At 44.5% G+C, this 23,012-nt stretch overlaps 1 protein-coding gene across 1 annotated transcript in view; it reads left to right on the top strand.

Moving 5' to 3' along the window:
* Positions 1 to 2,840: 2,840 nt before the first annotated feature.
* The window catches only part of LOC132383030 (chondroadherin-like), a 30,346-nt gene continuing 10,174 nt past the window's right edge, over positions 2,841 to 23,012 (top strand). The window contains exons 1-2 of the mRNA XM_059953734.1: positions 2,841 to 2,973; positions 17,977 to 18,421. Of these exons, the coding sequence (XP_059809717.1) occupies positions 17,980 to 18,421 (442 nt within the window). The 5' untranslated portion in view covers positions 2,841 to 2,973; positions 17,977 to 17,979. The remainder of the gene's footprint in view (positions 2,974 to 17,976; positions 18,422 to 23,012) is intronic.

The following is a 23,012-nucleotide window of genomic DNA, read 5'->3' as shown; positions in this document are numbered from 1 at the left end:
TCCCACAGTCCAAAGATGTACTGGCTGGTCGGTTAAGAACATAAGAAATAGGAGCAGAAGTAGATCAGTAGGTTGAGCCTGCTCCGCCATTCAATAAGATCATGGCTGATCTGGCCACGGACTCACCTCCACCTAAACTGCCTTTTCCCCATAACCCTTAAATCTCCTACTATCAAAAATCTATCCAACCTTGTCTTAAATATATTTACTGAGGTAGCCTCCACTGCTTCATTGGGCAAAGAATTCCACAGATTCACCACCCTCTAGGAAAAGCAGTTCCTCCTCATCTCCGTCCTAAATCTACTCCCCTGAATCTTGAGGCAACATCTTCTAGTTCTAGTCTTACCTGTAGAGGAGACAACTTTCCTGCTTCTATCTTATCTATCCTTTTCATGATTTTATACGTTTCTGTAAGATCTCCTCTCACTCTTCTAACTGGTCACTGTAAACAGTTGTGTGATTAGGCTGGAATTAAATCGGAGGATTGTTGGGCTGAGTGGCTGGAAGAGGGCCAGAGGGGCCCATTCTGTGCTGTATCTCAATAAAAATTAAATTAAATTCACACCAACAGCAGGATTGAACCCAAGTGCTGTATGGCTGCTGTGGACATTGCCAACACTTTCTTGTCATCTCTGCTTTCCCCCAAACTGAGAGAGACCCTAATGGCTGGGCAAGGGTGACATATATGTCAAGGCAGCCCAGGTATGACCCCTGAGCCGGCCTCAGTTTGGCTGCCATGGTCTGAGCAGTGAGTTGTCATGATTGGCCTCAGAGACGCTGCATCAGGTGAGAGGGTGACTAGTCAGCTGGAAGACGTAGAGATCAGTCAAATCACGACAGCCCACCCACCCCCCACATCCAAATGGAATCGCCAGCCCTCCAGGAATCAACAACCATTGAGTGAGACACGAAGGGGTAAAAGTGTAGTAGTGGACCGTACAAGGTATTGGTGGGACCACACGGAGTATTGTGGGCAAGTCTGGTCACCTGGTTATTGGAAGCAAAAGTTCACAAGGGTGTTACCAGTGCTGTAGGAACTGAGTTTTAAGGAGAGATTGGATAGGCTGGGGCTTTTTGTTCCCCTGAAGCATAGGAGGCTGAGGGGTCACCTTATAGAGGGGCATAAATAAGATGGCAGGGTGAGTTTGTTTCTATCCCAGGGTAGAGAAGGGTAAAGCTAGGGTGGGAGGAGAGAGATATAAAGGGGAATGGAGGGATGATGTAATCACATGGAGGGTGACGGGTATGTGGAGCGAGCTGCCAGAGGAAGTGGTAAAAGCGGATACGATTACAACATTTAAAAGACAGTTGGACAGGTGTATAGGAAAAATTTAAGATTCAAAGTATATTTACTATCAAAGAATGTATAAATTATAATAATAGTAATAGGCATCCTTTAGTCTCGTGAGACTATGGATCTGCGCCTGGAATTTCCAGGGCCCAGGCCTGGGCAGGGTTGTATGGGAGACCGGCAGTTGCCCAAGCTGCAAGCCTTCCCCTCTCCACGCCACCGATGTTGTCCAAGAGAAGGGCACTAGGACCCAAGCAGCTTGGCACCGGTGACGTCTCAGGGCAATGTGTTGTTAAGTGCCTTGCTCAAGGATACAACGCGCTGCCTCAGCTGAGGCTTGAACCAGTGACCTTCAGATCACTAGACCGATGCCTTATCCACTAGGCCACGCGCCAACACTGTATAAATTATACAACCTTGAGATTTGTCTGCTTACAGGCAGCCACAAAGCAAGAAACCTGAAAGAACCCAATTAAACAAAAAAAATAAAAACACCCAATGCACAAGTGAAAGAAAAAAACACAAACCATGCAAACGATTGAAATGAACAACAACATTCCAAACCAAAATGAGATCTGAAACCCCAGAGCAGCCCAGAGTAGGCCTGGAGTCTCTCTTATCAGTTCATCCACAGCAGCCTGGGCAGTCTTCATAGCCTCAGTGCCTTGGAAAGAGGAGTGACCATCATGGAGAGCAAGCAAGATTGGCTCACGCCTTGGATCCCACCACCCTGTCTTTTCAGACCATCTGGGCCAGCGTTTAAATTGACCAAACATCAGAACAGCGAAGGGCTCTGGCGCCCTGGAGAGAGGAGAGGACATTGCGGAGAGCAGGCGAAACCGGATCTCACCTCCAATCTGGGTCTGGGAAAATCTTAGAGGGAAGTGGACTAAACACAAGCAAATGGGACTACCACAGAAAGTCTGGTTTGCACAGATGAGTTGGGCTGAAGGGCCTGTCCCCATGACTCGATGACAAAAATAAGCACAATTGTTCAATTCTTTTTTTAACCACTGGTTAAAATACATCGGCCGGGAGGGCAAGGTCAACAGTCAATTACAAAACTTTTCCATTTTCCGATTGGAGTGGAAAAGCCAGCCAGTGGAAAAGTGAGTCGGATAAGGAAGAGTAGAAATACGGGAACAGGGTGAATGGTGGGCCTCACATTGTAATTCCTTCTGGAATATGGCCAGTTGCCAATGCCGTCCCTGCCAGTGAGATCAGCAGTACGGTGCCTGGGCTAAATGGTATTTCAGAGGGGAAGCAGGTCTCACAGCAAAGTGATAGCTCTTCTGAAAGAGGCATCAGAAAGCAACAGGAAAGGGTAGATCTCTGTGTCCTGTACTGGGCGCTCGCTTGCTCTCTGTTCTGGTATTTTATTGGGACAACGTACTGCTCTGCTTTCTGGGTCTCCGGTTGCACTCAACAGTAACAAGACCTTCCCTGGTGTTTTAAGTCCCTCCCCTTCCATAGCCTTAGACAATGGCAGGAAGCTCTCCACTTCCCGATCTCAGACTGGATAGAAGGCTTGCTGCACAGATTGCCGGACCATTCGCTTGTGGCAGCAGCTGACCACCGTGACAGGCAGCACCCAGGGTGGGCAGACCGTCCAACCTGCCAACTGGCAGCCTAATCGCTCTGCAGGTCGAACCCTGCGGCGGAATCGGTCTTTTCCCTCACAGGTGAGTGAGAACCGGTTTGGCTTACCGTCACTTTCTGCTTGCGATCCGCGTCTTGGCACTAGAGACCCGGTGAGAGTGGCCAGTCGCAGGTTCAATTCCGTCTATGTGAAGTTTGCAGCTTCTCCCTGTGACTTTGTGTGTTTCCTCCTGGAGCTCTGGTTACCCCAAAGGACTGATAGTTTAATTGATTGCTGTAAATTGTCCCTCTTCCAGACGGCTTGAAGGCAATGTGGGGAGACTAAATGGTGAGGGTAATAAATTACTTAAGGATCTGTTTCCATGCCCTCTTACTCTAAAAGGAGCAGTTGCCGTGTTGGCAGGCTGGGAGTACGGAAGGAGCTTAATTCAGAAGGGTAAAAATCATGGCTCTGAATCAGGGGGCGTGGGTTCAAACCTCACCCCAGAAACCTAAGTTTCCACTGAGCTCCCGTCGAGGAGAAGATTTAACCTCTTTCGGGGTAGGCATCCCCCGTTCGCTGTGGAACAATAAACCGTAAACACGAGGAAGCCTGCAGATGCTGGAAATCCAAAGCAGCACATTCAAAACTCAGCAGGTCAAAATTTCAGCAGAGAGGTCACCGTGCACGAATTAGCTGCCAACAACTCAAAAGTAAAGCATCCTGAGATAAGCTGATGTCCAAGTAATTCTTAGATTCCAACCAACTCACGACTAGGACTAGGGGACACAGCCTCAAGATTCAGGGAGGAAGGGGGTAAATTTAGGACAGAGGTGAGGAGAAACTGTGAGTCTGTGGAATTCTCTGCCCAATGAAGCAGAAGAGACTACCTCAGTAGTCTAATTTAAGACATAGTTGGATAGATTTGTGCATAGTAGGGGAATTAAGGGTTATGGGGAAAAACCAAATAAGTGGAGATGAGTCCATGGTCAGATCAGCCATGATCTTATCGAATGGCGGAACAGGCTCAACGGGCTAGCTGGCCGACTCCTGCTCCTATTTCTTATGTTCTTATGAGTGGCTTGCATGATCCTTCAACATGGCAGCCATCTGCGCAATTACCTCTTCAATCCCCAAACTGTGAATGTCTCCAGCGAATCCAGTCCAGAACCCTGGTTTCAAGTTCGTGGACAACAGTCAAGAGCTGCAAGTTCATCACCAGTCGTACTTTTGTCCTTCTCCTTACCAGGCACTAATCAGCTATGTTATTGGTCAGTTTTATTGCTTCCTGCTCACCTGATTGGCTCCTTCAGTCCATATTGAATGCAATAGAGTCCAGTTTCTAGTACGAGAGACGACCCGATGTTTGGATGATTTAAACGCCAAACCAGATGGATTGAAAAGGCCAGGTGTCGGGACCAGAGTCGAGGGTCGGGCCGATTCTGCTTGCTGCTCCTCAATGTTTGCTCTGCTCTCTGCAGCGCTGACGCTGTGGGCCTGCTCTAGCTTTGTGTCTGTGTGCTCCATGAAGGATTAAATTTGATTTGATTTGATTTTGATTCAGGAAAGTTGTGTGATAAACTGAGTCTGAGGCTGTGGGCCTGCTCTGGTTGCCCTGGGCTTATGTCTGCATTGATCCAGCTGGGTTTTGGTCTTTGTATCTACTTTTACAAGCAGTTTTCTGTCTCCCATTTGAAGTTCATGCAATAACCTTAATGCTTGCAGAGCAGATTCTGGTTCCTTATGCTCACAAATTCTCAATAGTAGCAACTTTCCTGAATCAAAATCAAATCAAATCAAATTTAATTGTTATTCAAACCATACACGGATATAGTCAAATGAGACAGCATTCCTGTCTGCCAGCTTCTCCTTCTCTGTCTCAAGCACCAGCTTCTCCTTCTCCAACCCAAGGGCTGGCTCCTTTGATACCCTGTACCCTTCTGTACCAATTTTTATGGAGTCCACTGTAGTCTTACAATCCTAAAGAATAGTTTTTAAAAAGAATAGCACATCTTTGGTTAGTTCCTGAGAGGCCTTGCGTTTGAACACATTGTCATCTTATCAGAAGCTTGTTGAACTCTCTTCCTGCTTAAAACCAAGCCACATTTCACAAGAAACTGCCTGATTAACATATCAGAAGCTTTCTCAGACACGTTGCCTACAAAAACTGTTGCAGTTGGACCGCTGCTTTTATCAGTTTCACAATCCCTCTGAGCAGCATGGTCCTTCCTTGGTCCAAAATGCTTTCCAACCAGAGGCTCAGAGATTGACACCAATACCTGTTGTCCTCTATAGGACAATGGTTTATGGTGTTCAGCTTAGAAACAGTTGTGGAGAAATCCAGTACCTTTCTTATTTCACTTTCCATTGGCCTCATTGCAGGAGATATGGCATGCAAATGTTGGGTGGATCTCCAATCACATTGTATATGTCTCAACCAAACACATCCTAAAATGCTGTTCCTTCTGTTTTTACCACATACCAGCTCAATGTGGCTTGTTGGTTGTTGTATTACACTGCCACCAATGTAATTCCCAAAGGGGTTATCGTTTCTCCAGTGTAAGGTCTTAGTTGGATCTTTGCAGGTTTCAGTTTTGTAGATTTGAAATGCCATTCAAACTTACTTTGTGGATTGACTGAAACAACTGAACCAGTGCCTAATTCCATTTCTAATTAATTTTCTGCTTTCTTCTAGCATAAGCCATATTGCTTGTCTATTGCTAATTTTCACATTTTAGACCTCAAGGCTATACAGTCCTGTGTCACCCTCATCATTGTCAGATTTTTCAACAGCGTACAGATTAGTGCTCTTTACGAAACTGCAACTTGACTTTTCTCTTCTCTGTGCAGGCCCGTTTATTTTTTTGTCTGCCAACATGCTCTCTGTATGTGTCCTATTTTGTTTATTTTCTGCAAATTTCACCTTTAAATCTGCATTTGTTTGGTGTATGTGAACCCTTGCCATAACAGCAACACAATTTGCACTATAGGAAACATCCTCTCCATGTCCACTCTATCGAGGCCTTTAAAAATTCAGTAAGTTTAAATGAGATCCCATTTCATTCTTCTAAACTCCAGCGAACACAGCTCCCAGAGCCATCAAGAGCTCCTCATATGTTAACCCTTCCACTCCCGTGGTTTACAGGCGGCCTTGCTGCTCCACGCTTGGTGCCAAAAGGCCAAAGTGGAACATGTTCTTGGCATGGTATTTGATGACTTCTGTGCTTTTCAGACAGGAAGATGGTATGGTATTGGAACAATGCTGCCCACAGCTTGTTCCTGGGCAGTGACTGAAAGACAGGCGCTTGCTAAATCAGGACAAAAGCAGGAAGCTGATTGTACCAGATACCATGCCGTAAACAACTGGAAATGGCTAACTCCCCACACCGCCACCTGACCTCGAACTCCCTCAGTACAAACTACTCTTCAGATAAACACTAGCATGGCATCTGAAATAACAGCAGAAAATGCTGGCAACGTTCAGAAATTTCAGCCATCATCTATGGACAGAGAGTGAGGGGGGAAGAAAGAGGGATAGGGGGGGGAGAGAGAGAGAGAGAGAGAGAGAGAGAGGGAATGCAGAGGGGGAGACGGGGAGAGGGAGGAGAGGGAGGATGCAGAGGGGGAGACAGGGGAGGGGGGAGAGAAAGAGAGGGGAGGGAGAGGAGGGAGCAGAGGGTGGAGAGGAGGAGAGAGGGGAGAGAAGAGAGGGGAAGAGGAGAGAGAATGTGGGAGAGAGAGGAGGAGAGGAGAAAATGAGGGTGAGAGAGTGAGAGGATATATATTAATATATTAATGTTGCAGCTTAAGAATACTTCAACAGGATAGACAACTGTACGTCAGTTTACCATGACCAGCTAGAAGTCCTGCATACTTTTGCTTCATCTGAACAGATAAAGATCAAAAGTAAAGTTAACCTTTCTTTGTCACACATACATCGAAACCTAGAATGAGGTGTGCCACTTACGTCAATGACCAACACAGTCCGAGGACGTGCTGGGTGCAAGTACCAACATGCTTCTGCTGCCAACGTAGCACGCTCACGCCTCTCTAACCCTAATCTGTACACCTTCGGTATGCGGGAGAAACTGGAGCACCCGGCAGAAACCCATGATGTACAGACTCCTTACAGACAGTGGTGGGATCGTTGGCTCCGCTGTAAAGCACTATGCTAGGCTTCCGTGTGACGCCAACAAATCAACAGCATTCCTACTCTGCCAACTTATCAATCCTCCAGGCCTGCCCCGCAGCACTAATCCATCACAGGATACCAGTTCTGACACCACACAGTTCTTACTTACCCCTGCCTAGGTTTCTGCTCTCCCTCCCACATAACGGGCCTCAGTTTGTGAGTTCCCCTTCCAAGATGCTGGCGGGTGAGGGGGAACCCAATTACCACACTTCTGGGGTCCTGGATCCCATGTTCCCTCCCATTCATGGCTTTAAGATAACCAGGAGTTTGAAGCTCATAGGCTATCTGTTATAATACTATGTAACATCCTTAAATAAAGAGGATTAAAATGTGATGGAGTGTAAATAACATCCAATAGTGTGGCCATATCACTGTCTGGTTTGGGGGGTGTGCTACTGCACAGGATCAAAGTAAGCTACAGAGAATTGTAAACTTGGTCAGCTCCATAATGGTCACTAGCCTCCGTACTATCCAGGACATCTTCAAGGAGCAATGCCTGAAAAAGGTGGCGTCCATCATTAAGGACCCCCATCACCCAGAACATGCCCTCTTCTCATTGCTACCATCAGGAAGGGGGTACAGAAGCCTGAAGGCACACACTCAACAATTCAGGAACAGCTTCTTACCCTCTGCCATCCGATCTCTGAATGGACACTGAACCCATGAACACTACCTCACTACATTTTTTAATTCCTGTTTTTGCACTACTTATTTAATTTAAATATTTGACATACATATATTTACTTACTGTAATTTACAGATTTCTTCTGTATCACGTATTGTAATGTACTGCTGCGCAAAGTTCACGACCTATGCCAGTGATATTAAACCTGATTCTGAAATTTGCCAGTTTGGCACCAAGGTCTCAGGCCTGTTGGGTTACTGGAGATTATTGGGAACATTTGCTGGTTATTTTAAAATGCTCAGCACTGTTTGCAATCCCTCAGATAACAGAGCCTGAAACAGGACTGGGACAACATATAGAGAGGGGCTGATAAGTATCAGGCTGTTACTGTTCGGTGCTTAATATAGCAACTGTATTAATGGGGGCAGCGTAGCATAGTGGTTAGCATCCCGCTTTACAGTACCGGTGACCCGGGTTCAATTCCCGCTGCTGCCTGAAAGAAGTTTGTATGTTCTTCCCACAATCATGTAGGTTTCCTCCAGACGCTCTGGTTTCCTTCCACAGACCAAAGTCACACTGATTGTTAACTTAATTGGTCATTGTAAATTGTCTGTGGTTAGGCTTGGATTAAATCAGGGGATCGCTGGGTGCTGCAGCTCGAAGGATGGGAGGAGCCTATTCTGTGTAGTATCTCAACAACTAAGTAAACTACGTAAATACTCAGTCTAAATGGCAAAACTGAATTGTATCTTCTGACTACTTGATTAACTTCACAAAACACACGGTCAACTTCTGAATCACTGAATCTTTCCCAATGCTACACATAGCCCAAGAACAAGTCACTAGAAAGAAGAAGGGGATCCTTCCTGGAATGAAGAGTCTAGGATGAGAGGGGTGATGCTTGGTTCAACTTGATATGGAGGGATATTGGTTGCACAGTATTAGATGGGCCCGAGTGGAGACTCCATGGCTGGCCAAGACAGTGTTGAAACTGATTTTGGGGGTCATTGAATGAAGTTCAAAACTTCAAAGTAAATTTATTATCAAAGTACATTTATGTCACCATATACGGCCTAGAAATTCATTTTCTCACAGGCATTCATAGTAGAACAAAGAAATACAATAGAATCAATGAATAACTACACAGAAAGACTTGAAAATAACCAATGTGCAAAAGACAAACGGTGCAAATAAATAAAATAGTGCCAAGTAAGTCAATAAATAATAGTGAGAACAACAGCTGGGTTGTAAGGGCAGAGTAGATTGGGAGGATGTGGCGTCAGAAGCCTCTCTGTAGGTCAATTAAAATATACTGGACACTGAGAGATTGGATATCTCTGCGTACTGATCTGACGTTTGCTAATTGTATTGACTTCGCAAGATTAAAGATGACTTGCTTCCTGTTGAGATTAGCCAGTCGAACAGGAAAACGAAAGACACATTTTGCATCCCAGATAAGGGAATCTTGTACAATAAGCCGTTTCAAGTCAGCCCACTTCCTCCAGTGATTTCCCAATGCTTTTAAGCATGATGCGATTTGCGCATTTCGGACGAGGGAACAAGCTTTTGATAAATAACTTGCCTCACCACATCTTGTCCAGCAAGATTTCCAGCAGAACAGGGCAGGATTAAGGTAGGGCAAAGGTTTGGTTGTAATATTGATGAAGGCTGAGCAACATTAGCAGCAAAGTGTCTCTACAAATTAATCAGAAAGATCTTGGTTTCTCTTTTTAAATTCATTTTCAACATGCCAGTGTCACTAGCAAGGCTAGTATTTATTTGCCTTTTTTAATTGTCCTTGAGCTTCACTTGTTCTGGTGGTAACATTCCCACTATGGTGTTGGGCGGGATTTAGACCCAGCACCAAAAGATGGCTGACAATATACTGTCAGTGGCCACTTTGTACACCTGCTCATTAATGCAAATATCTAATCAGCCAATCATGTGCAGCAACTCTAAGATGCCCTGGCTAAGATTTCTACTGCTGAGCTGTGAGGTATTTTTTATATTAGCTGTTTTCTGCAAATGCAACGTGCCCTGTTTGTAAGCTTTGTAGACTTGTGTTTTGGCCTTAGCCAAAGATAAGGAGCCATTTGCCCAACCTGGGAATGTTGTGTCAGCCAATTGGGTTTGTCTTGGTAACATTTTGCCCAGTGGGACGCTACGGAAGATTCGAGAGAGATGGGCGGAATCCAATTTCTGAAGGACAGTAGTCTGATTTGGAGTCTTATTGTGAGGAGGTGGAGAAGAGCACAAGGGAAGATGCTTGGAGGATCCCACCCGAAGGGGAGACCCTATTGCAAAGAGTACTTTGAGCAGATGAATGGTTTCAAGGAGCAAGTGCCAATACTTCTGAGTTGGTCAGTTTGCTCGTAATGTTTTTCAAGGAAAATTCTGTGGTCAGTGATAGGTATTCAGTGATACACCCAACTGCTACGGAAACGAGCTCCAATGTTTATGTGCACATTTAGACTGGTTTAACAGTAATGGGCCCTTTTCTTTTCCCGTTAACTATCTGTTAAAGTTGAAATATTGGTAAATATATTTCCTTTGTAATTTTATTTTATACTGGTGTACAGTCTGTTATTTTTCTGGTGAGCAATAACTGCGTGGGGCAGTATTTACACAGCATTCACTACTATCATCGTTCCTTAATCAGAACATCCCAAGTTTCCTGTTTGGTTGAAGCCAAATCATATTGTGATGCTTATAGAAGGTGGCCTTCTGACTGCTGAGTCACATGGCTGTTAGCAGAGTTAGCCAATGAGTTTGCATACGAGCCCCCATGAGAGGGTTACACAAGAATGGTGCAAGATACAAAGAAAACATCCAGTCAGCAGCCTTGTTAATGAGAGAGGTCGGAGGAGAATGGCCAGACTGGTTCAAGCTGACAGGAAGGAAGTAGTAACTCAAATAACCATGCGTTACAACAGTGGTGTGCAAGACCTCCTCTGAATGCAAAAAGACATGTCAAAACTTGAAGTGGAAGGGCTACAGCTGCAGAAGACCACAGACATAATAGAGTGACTTCTCTATTAGGTACAGGAGGTACCTAAAAAAGTGGCCACTGAGTTGACTTCCCAAGTCAGGATGGCTTGTGACTTGGATGGGAACCTGAAGATGGAGGTGTCCGCAAGAACTTGCTGCCCTTGTCCTTTACGCTGGTAGAAGCTTCAAGGTTTGGGAAGTGTTCTTGAAGAGATCCGGGCAAGGAACTGCAGAGAATTTTGCATCTGGTGCCCACTGTAGCCTCTGTGTGCCAGTGATGTAGTGAATGAATTATTTGCAGTGGTTGGTGGGCTGCTTGTCCGGATGAGTTTCCTGAGAGTTGTTGGCATTGCACCCACCCAGACACGTGGAGAGAAGACCATCACATCCGTAACTTGTGCCTAGTAGTTAGTAGAAAGGTTCTGCGGTGTCAGAAGGTGTATTATCGAGAGCAGGATACCCAGCTGCTGATCTATGTGTACAGCTGCAGTACTTTTGTGAGACCCATCATAAATTGGGGAACCATTTCGTTGAGCAGCTCCACACCATATGCCCCAACTGGGGCTTCCCGGTGGCCAAACATTTTAATTCCCATTCCCATTCTGGCATGTGGGTCCATGGCCTCATCAAGATGAGGCCACCGGCGGGGTGAAGGAGCAACACCTTGAATCCGTTTGGGTAGCCTCCAAACTGGTGGCATGAATATTGATTTCTTCTTCCAGTGAAAAGAAATCCCTCCCCCTCCCCTTTTCCTCTATTCCCCACTCTGGCCTGAAACTACGTCTCACCTGTCTATCACTTCCCTCCGGTCTCCTCCTCTTTCCATTTCTTCTACGGTCCACTCACCTCTCCCAGCCACCTGGCTTCACCTATCACCGTTCAGCAAGCCTCTTTCCCCTCCATGCTTTCCTCTCAGTCCTGAAGTAGGGTCTCGGCCCGAAACGTAGACTGTACTCTTTTCCATAGATGGTGTCTGACCTGCTGAGTTCCTTGAGCATTCTTGTGCGTTTGTTTGGTTCAATTGAGTTTCTGGTCAATGGGGATCCCTAGGGTATTGATGGCTAGAGAGTCACTGTTAGCAATGTCATTGAATATTAATGATAGGTAGGTAGATTCTCACTTGCTGGAAACAATCATTGCCTGACACCTTTGTAACATAAATGTTACTTGCCTCTTTTTTACAGTACTTCTGATAGAGATCACACTGTCCAGTCTAAAATCAATGAAGACAGTACTTAAACTCTTTCAACATAGAGAAATACAGCAACAAAACAGGCCCTTTGGCCCATCTAGTCCATGCTGAAACCCAATTTAATCTATTTACTCCCATCGACCTGCATTGGGACCATAGCCCTCTATCCCCCTACCATCCATGTACCTATCCAAAGTTGAGATCAAGCTCGCATGCACCCCTCATGCTGGCAGCTCATGCCACACTCTCACCATCCTCTGAGTGAAGAGGTTTCCCCTCATGTTTCCCTTAAAATTTTCAGCTTTCACTCTTAACCCATGACCTCTGGCTGTAGTCCCACTCAACCTCCATGTGAATGTCTTAAGTATTTAACAGCCAGTGAGGTACAACTGAGTTGTAGTCCCACGTACAAACTATGAAACAAAGCTGCTGGATCGATGGCTCCGATCCTGAGATCCTCTCACCCACAGAAGCTGCTTTCCAACCCACTTCATTTACTACGATGGCCCACAGCAATGGATACACTAGGACTACTTCAGCTGCTCCACAGCAGGTTTGTGCTGTAAAACCAGCTGTGTCGCAAGCCAGATCACCTGATAATGTGCCCATTTATATCCCGCACACAAATCCAACCCTGCTTAATTACTGCCTGAGAACTCCCAGTCATGAAAGTGGTGGAAGCTGTTGACTCCACGTTCAGTGGATTCAGCAGTTAATTGGGCTATCAGTTAACTGGGGAAGCTGCTTATTTGGATAACTCTTAAACAAACAAAGACTAATCGAGAAAATAGAAGGGATTCCCTTTGCTTATTTGGGACACTACGCCACTTAACTGGGGCAGGAAACTGTTCAGCAGCTAGACCAAGCATGGGTAAACTATGGCCCGGGGGCCATATGCGGCCGGTTAAGCTTTTTAATCCGGCCCACAGAACTTGATGAAATTATATTAATAAACCTTGTTAACGTTTTTCCCCACAATTCTGGCGTTTTCCCAATAGATGACGCACTCTATATACATTGACCTTTGTTGAGGTGCAGCGTATTACTCCACATTTGTGCTTTACTCTGTGACCTCTCACCCCTTCTGTAAAGATGAGTGGAGCTAAGAAAAGAAAAGTGGATAGAGAATGTCGGGTGTTTAATAAGGAGTGGACAACTAAATATCTTTTTACCGAACACCGATCAGCTGCTGTATGCCTGATATGCCAAGAGACTGTGGCGGTTTTTAAAGAATATAATATCAGCTGTCCCTTTGCCACAAAACATGCCAACTATGCTAGCAACCAGTCAACGAAAGAACGGGAAGCTAATGCTCAGAGGTTGGCAGCTAATTTACAGGCTCAACAAAATTTTTTTCACCGTCAAACAGCCATTCATGAGTCAAGTACCAAGGCGAGTTTTATGCTGTCATTCAAATTAGCAAAGGCCAGCAAGCCTCTGTCTGAAGGCAAGTTTTTGAAAGAATGTATGGTGGAGACAACAGGTGTATTGTGTCCGGAGAGCAAAGACAAATTTGAAAAAATCAGTTTATCACACAGGACAGTGACTCGCCGTGTGGAACTGATAGATGAAGATATAACCAGCGACTTAAATAAAAAGGCAGAGTCGTTCACATTATATTCATTAGCACTGGATGAAAGCAACGATGTAAAAGACACTGCTCAGCTCCTCATTTTTATCCGAGGAATTAACAATACTTTTGAAATAACGGAGGAGTTTTTGACAATGGAGACTCTGAAAGGAAAAACACGGGGAGAGGACTTGTATGACCGGGTGTCTGCTGTCATCGAAAATATGAAGCTCCCTTGGAGTAAACTTATCAACGTCACCACAGATGGATCTCCTAATTTGACGGGGAAAAATGTCGGCCTGCTGAGGAGAATACAGAATAAAGTGAAAGATGAAAATCCTGACCAGGATGTTATTTTCCTTCACTGCATCATCCACCAGGAATCTCTATGTAAATCGGTATTACAGCTGAATCATGTTGTGAATCCTGTCATAAAACTTGTCAACTTTATACGTGCAAGGGGACTTCAGCACCGTCAGTTCATCACGTTCCTGGAGGAAACTGATGCGGATCACCAGGACCTACTTTATTACTCCCGTGTCTGCTGGTTAAGTTTGGGCAAAGTGTTTCAACGAGTATGGGAGCTCAAACAGGAGATCGGTGCATTTTTGGAGTTACTGAGGAAGGCCGGCAAATTTCCTGAGCTGAGCAAGAGCTGGCTTTGTGACTTTGCGTTTGCTGTGGATATATTTTCACACATGAATGAACTGAACGTGAAGCTACAGGGGAAGGATCAGTTTGTGCATGACATGTACACAAACGTGAAAGCCTTTAAATCCAAGCTGGCTTTTCTCTCCAGGCAAATTTTGAATAAGTTATTCACTCATTTTCCCACACTAGCCACGCTGGAAGAGGCCGGCGCAAATGTGAAAAAATACAGCGAGGCACTGGATGCGCTGCACAGAGAATTCTGCCGTCGCTTTTCTGATTTTGAAAAAATTGACAAGTCACTTCAGTTGGTGGCCTGCCCCCGTCACAAGATCCTGAAACAGCACCAGAGGAGCTACAGCTGGAACTGATCGACCTTCAGTCTGACCCCATCTTAAAAGAGAAGTTCAACTCTCTTAAACTGAATGACTTTTATGCTTCACTTGGTAAAGAGGTGTTTCCAAACCTCTGGAGGACGGCACAGAAGATGCTGGCGTTGTTCGGCTCGACCTATTTGTGTGAACAGGCGTTCAGCGTCATGAACATCAACAAAGCCAGCCACAGATCCAAGTTAACAGACCAACACCTCAGATCCATCCTGAGAATCGCCACAACAAAACTAAATCCAGACTTTGATGCGCTGGCTAAAAAGGGAGACCAACAACACTGTTCCCACTGAAATTAAAAATGTTTCTTCGTTGTGTTATGTAAAAAATGCATTTGAAAATATTTTTTTCAATAAGCCTTCCATGTTACATGTCACTTCTGTTAAGTGATGGACATGAGTAGTGCGCAGGTGCACGTACGTTCTCAAAATAAAAAATGCGCTGCAGATCAAATAACGCGCTCCGCATACTGGCGCGCTGTCACTGTTCTGTCTTTGTGCGGGTCGTTGTTGAGTTTTGGCACAGGGGACAATTGAATAAGAAGGAGCAGGACAAGTAGACCTGCATCTCCTACCATTTTTGAAATAAAGACAGTCAGGAGGAGAGTGATGATGATAATATCTTGAAGGATAACAGAATTTTCAGTGCTTTAAAATAATAACTGTTACTATTAAAAAAAGCTGTATTTTATTCATTTAATTTTCAGTGTTTTAAAAGTCATTTCAATAAATAGCTAAATACCATGGGACTTCAAAGACAGATATTTTGTTGTAATGCATTTGTTCATTTTCAATTGAAATTAAAGCACATGTTTTCTACATAACTCATGATATTTTATTTTCTCTTATGAGGTGTATTACCAAAACACTCTGTCCATCTGCTCCTGGTCTGGCCCCCCTGTCAAATTTTAGAACCCTTTGTGGCCCACAAGTCAAAAAGTTTGCCCACCCCTGAGCTAGACACTATACTGTGCTTCAAGTGAGCATTTTTTAAAATAGCAGCAGTTGTGCATGCTTCTGTTTAAAAAGCAGCGATTTTGGTCACTGAGAGTTTGCAAGAAATGAGACAATTCAGAACTGATTTGCTTACTGCAGTTTCAAGCATTCAGACTTGGAGATACCAGAAACAGACAGGAGTGAAAAAGAATTGCTTTCACTACTTCAACAAGCTAGGAATTACGGAGAATTTAAGGTATCAACAATCATCTTGAACGTTAAATAAAAAGGAAGATCTGGAGGATGCAACTATCAACAGCATTGTATGAAAGCAGTCCATTATCTGCGCTAGGTGTCTCTACTATTTTGTTCATTTACAGCCAAAAGAATTAGACTCTGATGAATTCCTCCATCAATAAGTGTAGGGAACTAATATGCAGTTTATAGTACTGCAGTAGTATTGGTTGTGTTCTAATTTGGCTGTATTCCATTTAGAATCAGAATCAGGTTTAATATCACTGGCACACATCATGAAATTTGTAATACATAATTATAAAAAACCTATAAATTATAATAAGTATATATAAAAATTAAATTAATTAGATAGATAGTGCACAAAGAGAGGAAAACAAATACTGTGGTAATTTTCATGGGTTCATTGTCCATTCAGAAATCTGATGTCAGAGGGGAGGAAGCTGTTCCTGGAATGTTGAGTGTGCGTCTTCAGGCTCCTGTACCTCTCCTTAACGGCCCCAATAAGATGACTTCTGGGTGATGGGGGTTCTTCAGGATGAATGCCACCTTTTCGAGGCATCGCATTTTGAAGGTGCCCTGGACGCTGGGGAAGCTGGTGCCCATGATGGAGTTGGCAGAGTTTACAGTTTTTTCCAATCCTGTGCAGTGGTCTCTTCCACACCAGACGGTGATGCAACCACATCACCGTCTACATAATTTGTGACTCAGTTGGTCTTTTTTTTTAAATTGCATTTTTAACTATTTCCATGAAATGTCGGCTAATTGGGGAATCCGCTTAGCCAGGCCAAAATGTACCAGTCCCGCTTAACCAGAATCCACCACAATATGATACACACCGCATTCAGGCGTGGGCTGAGAAGTAGCAGATAACATTCACACCACAGAAATGCCAGGTGATGGATCATATCCCACATATAGATGTTCAAAGATTTATTATTTAGTAAGATTTAGTATGTACGTGGTATACAACCCTGAGATTCATCTTTCCTGCAGACAGCCACGAAACAAAGAACAACCACGGAACCAACCTGCTCTAAGAAACGTCAAACCCCTCCTCCCACCCGCAAAACAAAAATCATGCAAACGTAAAACACAGAATAGAAAACACGAGCTCAAAAGGCATTTTTCAGTGCAGTACATCATCAGTGATTCTCCCACCATCAATATCCATGAACTACAAACTCATTTGGGTCAGCCACATAAATACCCTGCTTACAAGAGCAGGACAGAGAATGGTTACCCTGTGGTGAATGACACTCCTGACATTACAAGCTCTTTCCTCCATCTACAAGACACAAGTCTGTATTGGAACTCTCTTCACTTGCACATGTGGTTACAGCCCCAACAGATTTCAAAAGGCTTGGGACACCTTTTAGGATAAAGCAGCCCAGTTGACCGACACACGAGAGAATGCAGATGAAGGAATCTGGAGCAAATCAAATCAAAGTTTAATTATCATTCAAGCCATACATGGATACAACCTTGAGATTTGTTTGCTTACGGGCAGTCACAAAGCAAGCAACCAGAAAGAATCCAATTAAAGTAAGAATAAAGACCAACCCCCAAAGTGCAGAGAGAAAGAAAAAAAACCAAATCATGCAAACAACTGAAGCAAGCAACAACAAAGGCATTCTGAACCAAATTGAGTCCTTAGATCCAAACCCCTGGAGCAGCCCAAAGCCTTGGTACTCAATTCATCATATTAGCAAATCTCAAACACTTCCACTCGCAGCCCTCACAGATACCCACCACTCACAGTGTAAAATAAACTTGCCCCTTGTCCACATCTCCTTTGGACTTTCCCCCTCTCACTTTAAATGCATGCCCTCTGGTATAGCTATTTCCATCCCAGGAAAAGGATGCCGGTTGTCTGCCCTATCTATGCCTCTCATAATATTATAATCAGGTCACCTCTCAGCCTCCACTAGTTTGTCCAACCTAAATGATGGAAACGTCCATATTCCACAATAATTGGATGCTATGTGAAGTGTAGCTGGCTGGTAGCCTAGTGGCATCCACACTGGACTTTGAAGCGAGTAGTCCCAGGTTCAAATCCAGCCGGCTCCTTGCATACTTTCTATTTGTGCTGAGTTGAAATAGCAGACAACAGCAAGATTGGTGCTGAGAGGCACAGAGGAAACTGAAATACTCATTAGGGAATCTGGTGGGTTTTCTTTTGGAAAGCATTGTGCACATTGGTGAATAATTCCCTCCTTTTACGATATCACTCCCACAGTTGTGATCTTGCATTGTGAACTAACTGCTCTACACTGATACATTGTGCATCTCTTACCAACTACCATTTGCCTTTGCAGAAAATGCCGTCCCTCAGGTTCCTCCTCTACTCGGCGGTGCTGGCGCAGTGCTTCACTCTGACGGTGGTGACCTCGGTGAATGCTTGGTGCCCCAAGGGCTGCAGATGTTCTGCCCGCAGCCTGCATGTCAGATGCACCAACATCAGCCTGGCCGACATTCCCGCCCAGCTGGCCAACACCACCACCCAGCTACGGCTCAGTTCAGAGCACCTGCCGGAGATTCCAGTCAATATTTTCACCAACCTGTCTCGTCTGACCATCCTGTACCTGAACAGCAACAACATCAGCAGGCTTGCACCAGGTGCATTCAATGGACTGGGTGAGCTGCAATACCTGCACCTCAATAACAACAGCATCAAAAACCTCAAAGTTGGCGTCTTTGAGAATGTAACTGCCTTGGAGTTCCTATACCTGGAAAACAATCTCCTCACTGATATAGAACCAGGTATTTGCGCATTTGTCCATCCCCCTTCCAGGTTACGTCAGTGGGGCTTAACTTTAGTTGTCTCATGTGTGCCAAAACATACAGAGAAATGCACCGCTTTGTGTCAAATCAAATCAGCGGGGATTGTGCTAGGAACAGCCTGACGGTGGAGCACCCGGGGGAAACCCACACCAGAACAAGGAGAATGAACAAACTCCTTACAGACAGTGGCAGGAATTGTACCCCACTGGTGATTGCTGGCCCTGATGAAAAGGCTTTCATATGAAAAGTGATTGATGGCTCCGGGCCTGTACTCACTGGAATTCAGAAGAATGAGGGGTGACCTCATTGAAACCTATCGAACGTTGAAAGGGTGTGATAGAGTGGATGTGGAGAGGGTGTTTCCAGTGGTGGGAGAGTCTTGGACCAAAGGATACAGCCTCAGAGTAGAGGGGCATCCTTTTAGAATGGAGAGGAGGAGGAATTTCTTTAGCCAGAGAGTGGTGAATCTGTGGAATTCTTTGCCACAGGCGGCTGTGGAGGCCAGGTCTTTCTGTTTATTTAAGGCAGAGGTTGATAGATTTTTGACTGGTCAGGGCATGAAGGGATATGGGGAGAAGGCAGGAGACTGGGGCTGAGAGGAAAATCGGATCAGCCGTGGTGAAATGGCGGAGCAGACTCAATGGGGCAAATGGCCCAATTCTGCTCCTATATCTTATGGTCTTATGCATTCTTACATTCATTCTCCCTCTTCATTTATAGTCATTGTTCTTTATCAGTGCTTTTGATGCCATTTGTTTCAGTACTGTGGAGGTGGGGTAACCGTGTTTCTCTGTGATTTCCACCTATAAAAAGGAACCTGTTTGTTAGCCTTGGACATTCTGTAGTGGAAGTAGATTGTAGTTTGAGAGGAAATGTTTGCAGGACTCTGGGGAGAGGGCGGTTCAGTGGGTTAAGTGAATTGTGCAGGCATAGCGCTGGCACAGATAGCCTCTCTCAGTCTTTATGTACACTACTGTGTGTCTGTGCATGCAGTTTGGTCATATGACAAAGGTATGTGTGCTGTCATTGCCCCAAACATACAAAAATAGACATGCTATTTGGTCACAAAATGCCATAAGGGCATAGATAGAATTAATTCATAAGACCATAAGACATAGGAGCAGAATTAGGCCATTTGGCCCATTAAGTCTGCCCTGTCATTTCATCATGGCTGATCCCTTTCTCTCTCAACCACACTCTTCGGACTTCTCGCTGTAACCTTTCATGCCCTGACTAATCAAGAATCTGTCAACCTTCGTCTTAAAAACACCCAATGATCTGCCCTCCACAGCCACCTCTGGCAAAGAATTCCACAGATTAACCACCCTCTGGCTAAAGAAATTCCTCATCATCTCTGTTCTAAATGAACGCCCCTCTGTACTGAGGCTGTGTCCTTTGGTCCTAGGCTCCCCCACCGTACGTCCACTCTATCTAGGACTTTCACCGTTTGATAGGTTTCAATGAGATCCCACCTCATTTTTCTAAATTCCAGTGAGCAAAGACCCAGAACCATAAATTGTTCCTCATGTGTCAAGTCTTCCATTCCCGGAATCACTCTTGTGAACCTCCTCTGAACCCTCTCTAAAGAGAGCACATTCTTTCTTAAAACTTGTCACAATACTCCAAGTGAGGCCTCACCAATGCCTTATAAAGCATCAGCATTACATCCTTGCTTTATATTCTAGCCCTCTCAAAATGAATGCTAATGTGGCATTCACCTTTCTCACCACCAACTCAGCCAGCAAATTAACCTTCAGGGAATCCTGCACAAGGTCTCCCAAGTCCCTTTGCAGCTCCGATTTTGAATTTTCTTTCTGCTTAGAAAATATTATATGCTTTTATTCCTTCTACCAAAATATATGACCATAATCCTCCTGACACTGTATTCCATCTGTCACTTCTTTGCCCATTCTCCTAATCTGTCTAAATCCTTCTGTAGCCTCCCTGCTCCCACAATACTATCTTGCCCCCACCTTTCTTAGTATTGTCCATGAACTTGGCCACAAAGCTATCAAATCCATCATCCAAATCATTAACATACAATATAAAGAGGCATTCTCAATACAGATACTGTGGAACACCTCTAGTCACCAGAAGCCATTAGAACAGGCTCCCTTTATCCCTCTCTTTGCTTCAGTCCAATCAGCCAATGCTCTATCCAAGCTAGTCTCTTTCCTGTAAAACCATTGGTTCTTACCTTGTTAAGCAGCCTCATGTGCATCACCTTGTCAAAGGCCTTCTGAAAATGCAAGTACACAACATCCACCAATTCTCCTTTGTCTATCCCGCTTGTTATTTCCTCAAATAATTCCAACAGATTCGTCAGACAAAATTTCCCCTTAAGAGAACCATGCTGACTTCATCCAATTTTATCATGTGCCTCCAAGAAACCACATCCTTAACAATCAACTCTAACATTTTCCCAACAACTGAGGTCAGGCTCCCTCCCTTCTTAAAGAGTGGAGTGACATTTGTTATTTTCCAGTCCTCTCAAACCATGCCCAAATCTAGTGATTCTTGAAAGATCATTACTAATGCCTCCAAAATCTCTTCAGCCACCTCTTTCAAGATCCTGGGTTGTAGTCCATCTGGTCCAGGTGACTTATCTATCTTCAGACCTTTCAGTTTCCCAAGCACCTTCTTCTTAGTAATAGCAAATACGCTCACTTCTGCCCCCCAATACCCTTGAACCTCTTAGTCTTTTTCACTCTTTATATATCTGAAAAATTTTTAAAATCCTCTTTGATATTATTGGTTAGTTTACCTTTATATTTCATCTCTTCCCTCTTTATGGTGTTATTAGTTGCCTTCTGTTGGTTTTTAAAAGTCTCCCAATTCTCTAACTTCCCTCTAATTTTTGCTCTATTATATACCCTCTCTTTAGTTTTTACAATGTCTTTGACTTCTCTTATTAGCCACAGTTGCCTCATCTTCCCTTTAGAATACTACTACTACTCCTTTGGGATATATCTATCCTGTGGCCAGAAACTCCAGCCAGTGCCATCTTCCTTACTAGTGTTCCCTTCCAATCATCTTTGGCCAGCTCCTCTCTCATTTCTTTGTAATTCACTTTACACCACTATAATACTGATATTCTGACTTTAGCTTCTCCCTCTCAAATTGCAGGGAAGAATTATATCATGTTATGATCACTGTCTCCTTAGGGTTCCTTTACCTTAAGCTCCCCAATCAAATCTAGTTAATTACACAACACCCAATTCAAAATAGCCGATTCCCTAGGGGGCTCACCCACAAGCTGCTCTTAAAAAGACATCATGTAGGCATTCTACAAATTATCTCTCTTGGGATCCAGCGCCAACCTGATTTTCCTCAATCTACCTACATATTGAAATCCCCCATGACCATCATAACATTACTCTTTTGACATGCCTTTTCTATCTTCTGTTGCAATTTGTAGCCCACATCCTGACTACTGTTCAGAGGCCCATCAAGGTCATTTTACCCTTGTAGTTTCTTAACTCTATCTACATCTCTTGATCTTGTGTCACCTCTTTCTAAGGATTTGATTTCATTTTTTAACCAACAGAGCCACACCACCCCCTCGGCATGCTCGTCTGTTCTTTCAATACAATCTTAAGCTCCAAACTATAATCTTCTTTCAGCCATGACTTCATTATGCCCACTACGTCATACCTGCCAATGTCTAACTGCACTACAAGATCATCTACCTTATTTGGTATACTGTACACATTCAAATATAACACATTCATTTCTGTATTCATTCCCCCATTTTGATTTTGTCCCCCTTTTACACTGCAATTTTGCACTATCATCAGCCTGTCCTTCTTGACAGTTTCACCACACACAGTCTTTACTTGTAAACCAACAGCCCTATCCTCAGTCCTATGAATTCCAGTTCCCATCCCCTTGCCAAGTTAGCTTAGGATTTCCCAAACAGCTCTAGCAAGCCTGCTTGAAGGGATATTGGTGCCCCATGGGTTCAGGTGTAACCTATCCCTTGTGTAGAGGTCGTATCTTCCCCAGAAGAGATCCCAATGATCCAGAAATCTGAAACCCTGCCCTGAACCAGTTTCTCAGCCAAGCATTCATCCACAAATTGATTCTATTCTATACTGGCACATGGCACAGGCAGCAATCCAAAGATTGCTACTCTGGAGGTCCTGCTTTTCAGCTTTCTATCTATCTCCTTAAATTCTTTCCTCAGGACCTCCTCACTTTTCCCATGCTGCCGTTGCCGATATTTACCGAGACTTCTGGCTGCTCACCCTCCCCCTTTAGAATGTTGTGGACCCGATCCAAGGCATCCCTGACCTTGGCACCTGGGAGGCAACATGACATCCAGGTGTTTTGATTGCGCCCACAGAACCTTGTGTCTATATCTCCAAGTGTGGAATCCCCTACCACTACTGCCCCTTGCCCGTCTGAGCCACTGTGCCAGACTCAGTCACTGTGGTTCTTCCCCAACCCCTGTAGGTCTCCCCTTCAACAGTATCCAAAACAGTATATTATTGAGGGGAACGGACACATGGGTACACTGCACTGCCTGCCCATTTCTCTTCCCTCTCCTGACAGTCAGTCATTTACCTGC

This window comes from Hypanus sabinus, chromosome 29 (assembly GCF_030144855.1).
Source record: "Hypanus sabinus isolate sHypSab1 chromosome 29, sHypSab1.hap1, whole genome shotgun sequence".
NCBI classification, from domain to species: Eukaryota; Metazoa; Chordata; class Chondrichthyes; order Myliobatiformes; family Dasyatidae; genus Hypanus; species Hypanus sabinus.
Note: the sequence above shows the minus strand (reverse complement) of the source record. Positions and strands in the feature narration are given on the sequence as shown.